The sequence below is a fragment of the Nematolebias whitei genome, chromosome 23 (genome assembly GCF_014905685.2).
Source record: "Nematolebias whitei isolate Nwh7 chromosome 23, NemWhi1, whole genome shotgun sequence".
Lineage (NCBI taxonomy): Eukaryota > Metazoa > Chordata > Actinopteri > Cyprinodontiformes > Rivulidae > Nematolebias > Nematolebias whitei.
The window spans coordinates 2,811,889-2,818,128 of record NC_056520.1 but is presented as its reverse complement, the minus strand read 5'-3'; the positions used below and the strand labels follow the sequence as shown (position 1 = coordinate 2,818,128).

The 6,240-nt window shown below is 43.3% G+C and overlaps 1 protein-coding gene across 1 annotated transcript in view; it reads right to left on the bottom strand.

The window, feature by feature from the left end:
- Positions 1-1,946: 1,946 nt before the first annotated feature.
- Positions 1,947-6,240, bottom strand: part of cfap221 (cilia and flagella associated protein 221) — a 39,519-nt gene continuing 35,225 nt past the window's right edge. The window contains exons 22-23 of the mRNA XM_037696730.1: positions 2,882-3,090; positions 1,947-2,072 (exon numbers count right to left, since the gene is read on the bottom strand). Of these exons, the coding sequence (XP_037552658.1) occupies positions 1,947-2,072; positions 2,882-3,090 (335 nt within the window). The remainder of the gene's footprint in view (positions 2,073-2,881; positions 3,091-6,240) is intronic.

Below are 6,240 nucleotides of genomic sequence, written 5' to 3'. Positions count from 1 at the left end.
TGTGCTCGCAGGTAGAAAGCTTCAGCCAAATCATGTGACCTCGTCTGTGTGAAACAGGCTCAGTTTGGTTTACACAGGGGCACCCGCCTCTCCCTAGACCCTAGACTGGAGGGAGATGGGCACCAGCGTCTCCCCCCCCCCCCCCCCAAGGAAAAGAGAAGGGTGTGTCAAAGAGCTGCAGCGCCCTCTACAGGTGGCTGACGGTGTTCTTGTGTTGGACAGTGACCTCGGCTGATTCTTCATCCTGTGAAGGATTCTGAAGCTTCCTCTCTGCCGTCGGCCGTTTGTTTCTCCCCGTACGTTGTTCGGCATCTTTCTCGTTCCGTTTTTTTCCTTCTATTTCCACAAATCATAAATCAAAATGTTCGGCTCTTTCAGAACAATCCTGCTCTGACCTTTGGTGCAACTTTAGTTTTTTAAATATTTAGCCTTTTCTCAGATTTTTTTTTTTCCTCATAGAAAATGAATTGAGCTCATTTTCCATCCGTCAAATCTTTAGAGCTGTTTACAAACGTTTACTGCTTCAGCGACTTTCAGCTGTTTTTTTTTTCAGCTGTTTTGTGCTATTTCAGCTACTATTAGCTAATTCCACATTTATTGCACTCATTTCAACATTTTCCAGCCTAGTCCAGTAAAAATGTGCTCTCTCCACTTCCTAATGGTAATTTAAGTTTCTTTCTTTTTTAGCTACTTTCAGCTTTTCTCAGATAATTTCTACCTTTTTGTGCTCATTTCTGCTTCTTTCAACCTAACTGGTAAAATGTGTTTGTTCTGCTTTCTCCTGCTAATTTAAGCTTGTTCTAACTTTTCAGTTAGCTTTGTAGCATTTTTAGCTAATTTAAGCTGTTTTTAGATCAATTCTGCTACTTTCAGCCTAATTAACTTCTTTCTGGTCATTTCAGCTTGTTATGCTCCTTTCAGCTGTTTTCTGCTCTTTCAACTCATGCCACATTTTTTTAATCTTATTTCAGCTCTTTCCACTTTCTTTCTGCTTATTTAAACAAAATTCAGTAAATATGAGTTTGTTCTGCGAATTTAGGCTTGTTTTCCATTTCATCATGTTTTTAGCTCATTTCAGCTGTTTTTATTTAGCAAGCTCTTCTGCAATAAGCGTTCACGTCGCATTTTTGCAGGAAATGTGATTTCTTTAGCTGATGTTGGAGTAAAACCTGGTCCTTGAACGGCACGGACAAATTAAAAGCTGAATTTTCTCAAAACACAAAACTTCGGTTGGTTCTTTGTCGGAGACACGGGGGGGGGGGGGGGGGGGATTTCTTTGCTTTACAGAAGAATTTCACAGTTCAGTCGAGTTTTATTGGAACAAAACAATAAATACTGACCTAATTTGCTTTATGAATAAAAAACATGTATAATTCAACAAGTAAAAATATGAAGGTATCGAGTTAGAACTGAATCATGTGGGTGGAGGGATAACATAATAATGTAATGAAGTGTTCTTCTCCAGATTAATAAATAATACATTAATATTGCACTGAATGTGCCTCTGACCCCAGCAGGCCTGTCCAGCTCGAGTCGAGCCTCCACCCTCGTTCATGGCAGACCTGTGGGCTGCCTCCAGCTGAAGCTCCCAGGGGGGGTCTGGAAGAGATGGAGCAGCTTCACTGATGAACATAAAACAAGTGTCTGTGCTTCTCTTTCTTTCGTCACACACTTTAAAGGAAGTTGCTCTCAATAGAAACTCGATGACACAAAAATGTTCAGCACCCAGAAGGAAACGTTCTCCACAGCATGTTTGAGATGTTTCTCTGCTCCGACGCACCTGACTTTCATTAGTGGTGATTAACAGACTTCTGCAGAACGTGAGCAGGTGCGTCACCTAAACCTAAAGTCCTGACCTCTGACCCCAAACTTAACCTGGGACCCCTCTCTCTAAACCGAGCCCACTGACTGTCGTCAAACCATAACCCCACCCTGTGACCCTGCACCTAGCCCCGGCCTCTGACAGGAACCCTGGACCCATCGCCCACATAATACTCTCCATACTCGAAACCCTCGGTGGACGGAGGGCGTAGCTGGAGGCCTGGGTTGGGGGTAGGGTTCGTGCAGCGGACCTGGCGCAGTAATGGACTGTGCATGAATCAACTAAAACATGAGGGATGGTGTTCCGCAAGGACCAGTGTTAGGAACCACTGCACTAACCAGCCAGGTCTCCTGATCATCCCATGGTTTAAACACAGGGGAGCCGACCAGTGACCGCTCTGAGCCAATCCACTGAATCCCGAGGTCGGCCGACTTGAAGCCTACGAGGACACGACTGTTTTTCCTACAGAGTCGCTGCTTGCACGCACCTTTTCTCTGTCACTGAGTGCATTTAAAACCTTTACAACAACTTTAATCTTTAAGTTGCTGCTTCAGGTTAAATGTCTCTTTGCTACACTACGAGATGATGAATGTTTGATCCATTATTAATTAAATAGAACTTCTAATGTCTTACTTTACATTGAAGTATTTTAATATTCAGTTACAAGGATCGTTCTTTGGGAACAAGAGACACGTTTTAATGAAGTCCTATCGGACGTCACAGTTGAGCTGGTTCTTGCTCATCGTGGAGCACGAAGACAGAAGAAGCAGAATTGAACGTTTTCTTTTCAAAGACAAAAATAAGCCGTGTGAGTTAACGATCCGGCACGCAGGAAGCTGCTGCTGGAAGGAACTTCAGCTCTCATTCATTACTTTTATGTTTCGTTTATCTTCAGCACTTCCCCTCTTTAAGCTTTGCTAATATTTTTAGGGTCCGAGCCCAAATGTGAACGTTTGTTCCTATTTATAGCCCGGGAGCTGCTTCCTTCAGGTAAACATGAATTTATCAGCAACGTGTCGACGGTGTTCCTCTGAGGCGCCAGCTGTTTGTTGAACTGACCTGCCTGGTGGCGTTGCTATGGGAGACCAGAGCTGCTCCACGCTGGACCAGTGGGCGCCTGTGGAGAGTTGAAACACGGATCACCTGGGAGCCGAGGAGACGCTCGGCTGTGTGAACGGCGTTCTTACGGGTTCCCCGCAGGAGGTGGAAGGGCGGCGGGAGGAGGAGCGGGTAGGACCGGGAGAAGATGAGGGTTGTAGTCGACGAACCTGCAGAGGAACACGTTTCCAAACGCTCAGGGTCATTTGAAATCTCACTAGAGAATATTTCTTGTAAAAATGCAGTGTGAATGCTTATTGCTGAAAAACAGCTGAAATTAGCTAAAAACATGCTGAAATGGAAGAACAAGCCACAGTTGGCAGAAGAAAGAACACATATATGCTGAATTAGGTTTGAAAAAGTGGAAATGAGCACAAAAGTTACAAAATTAGCTAAAAAGAAGCTGAAATTAGAAAAAAAAAGGCGCTGAAAAGTAGATGAAAAGGCAAAAAGAAGCTTAAACTACCAGAATGAAGTGGAAGGAGCTGAAATTCTAGAACTGACCGCTCCAGGTGGCTGCATGTCGGAGCAGCTCTGTCACTTTCATTCTGAGATTTTTCACATTTTTTGGATGATCGTCTCCTCTGGTGTCAGATGTTGAGCAGCTGGAAGGATTTTTACTGAAACTTCTTTACTTTTGGACATTTGCTATGATGCGTAACCATGGCAACAAGGTTGTTTTTTACAAATGGGAGCAGCTGATTAACATCTCAAAAGCTTAAATAATATCTCAGCTACAGCCCCAAATCTCAAATGAGTTGAAAAGGAGGCACCGTAGATGCATTCCCGTCTCCTTGCCGGCTGTGCTCGAGTGCCTGACCACTGACACCGACTAGCAGGAAACATGGCTCATGACAGCAGAAGAACAAGATGGTCCCCCGACACCTGCAGCCGGCTGTCCGCAGAGACAAGAAGCTCGGCAGGCTGCTGGGAGGCGTGGCCATCGCTCTGGGAGGAGTTCTCCCCAGCATTCGGGCGGTCCTGCAGCCCGGGGGAACCGAGAGGCCAGCCAAGTCTGGGTGGATGGATCGGACAACATCTGCGGCTAGTTTCTTCAGATCCACTGAGGGATGGACCTTTACAAGAGATCCTTCCAGTCTACAGCCATCAGCATCTATAACATCTCTTAATGAAACGAGGATAACGAGCTACAACGACACTTAATTTACCTTGGGGATTAATAAAGTATTTTTGAATTGAATTGAATGAGCTAAAGAAAATGTGGATTAAGCTGAGAAAGCTAAATTTAGCACATAAACAGCTAAATAGTAGCTGAAATTGGCAGCATGATGGCTCAGTGGTTAGTACTGTTGCCTCACAGCAAGAAGGTCCAGGGTTCAATCCCCATTTGGACTTGGGGTCTTTCTATGTGGGGTTTGCGTGTTTTTCTCGTGCTTGCGTGGGTTTTCTCCAGGTACTCCGGTTTCTTCCCACAGACCAAAAACATGTTAGTCTCCCTTCAGGTTCTTGACCTGTCTTACAGAAGAGATCTGGGATCTCAGTGTTTGCCTGGTTAAATAAAGGTCAATAAAACAAGATGAAATTAGCAGAGAAAAGTTAATCAGGCTAAAATTAGCAAAGATTACCATGAAAAACTTTAATTTGTTTGAAAACAGCTGAAAGTAGCTAAAAATGCTAAAAAGGTAGCTGGAAATGTAGAACAAGCTTAAATTAACAGAAGAAAGCAGAAAGAGCATGTTGCCCAGTGAAGCTGAATTAGGTTGAAAAAAGTTAAATTAGTGTAAAAAAAATGTGGAATTAGCTGAAAAGGCTAAAATTAGCATAAAAATGGCTAAATAGTAGCTGAAATAGCAGGAATAAGCCAAAACTTGCAGAAATAAACTGAAGGGAGCATAACAAGCTGAAATTAGCAGAAATAGGTTAGAAGACACTTAAAAATGTTTTGGTTAGCAGAAAGAATCTAAAAGGAGCACAAAACAGCTGAAAAACTGCTGAAAGCAGCTGAAGCAGAACAAAAAGTGAAAGGAGCAGTAAAGGTTGTAACAGATCTAAAGATCTGAAGGAGGTCAAATGAGCCGACTCGTTCCTTTTAGTAGCTTCTTGTGCTTTCTCTGGATTTAAGGAAGATCAACCGCAGCTGCTCGAGCTCATAATTAGCTATTTGGGTCGGCTTTTCTTAAATCCATCTCTGAAGAAAACGTCGAGTCAAATCGTTCACGAGCTGGAAATATCTGATGGGCCACTTCCTGTTGTGTAAACAGAAGCTTCAAGTGGAGCTCTGTGACGTTTTACTGCACCGAGCACATTTTGTACGGGAAATATGTCATATTTATATAATTAATAACATCTCGTTGGTGGTTCTCAGGACTAAATAGGAGGACAAACAATTTGTTGCACAGCTGCCGATGACGGTGCGTTTACATCAGCAGGGAGGTAAAAGGGCTCGAGTTCTGAACAAACCTCTGACCTACCTGCGTGAAGCAGAGCCGCCGATGAGCCGACTGGACGCAGGAATCACTGAGATCGGACGTAAACGCATCACCTCTCTGGCCATTTCCTGTTTGCCAGGGAATGAAACGTCACATCTGAACAAGTTCAGGCGTAAAACAGGAGCTTCTTTCTGTTTTCTTACCCTGCGTTCAATAAAAACACTTTTTTCTCCTTTCAAACATCGGGCACTTTAGTCCAGCAGAGAACTATGACTTTGGAAACAACAACGGTCAAGTTCTTGATCCACCTTATTCCTAGGCCCCAAACAGCCTCGTGCGAATTATGGGCGTGCGGAACAGAACCGGCGTTTGTTTATGTGGAACAGTACGAGCTAATGTAGTTTCAACGAGCACTGTAAGTTTAAATTAAACATGTAGGAACACCACCTGTCAGAGCTCAAACAGGACAATATAATCACACCGCTGCTGCTGAGGACGAGGAGTGGAAGACAAGCTGAAGAAGTGGCTGAAGATTACATCTACTAGCATGTTTAGCTACATCTACTAGCATGTTTAGCTACATCTACTAGCATATTTAGCTACATCTACTAGCATGTTTGGCTACATCTACTAGCATCTTTAGCTATACCTAGTTGCATATTTAGCTACATCTACTAGCATGTTTAGCTACATCTACTAGCATGTTTAGCTACATCTACTAGCATGTTTAGCTACACCTACTAGCATGTTTAGCTACACCTACTAGCATATTTAGCTACATCTACTAGCATATTTAGCTACATCTACTAGCATGTTTAGCTACATCTACTAGCATGTTTAGCTACATCTACTAGCATGTTTAGCTACATCTACTAGCATGTTTAGCTACATCTACTAACATATTTAGCTACATCTACTAGCATGTTTAGC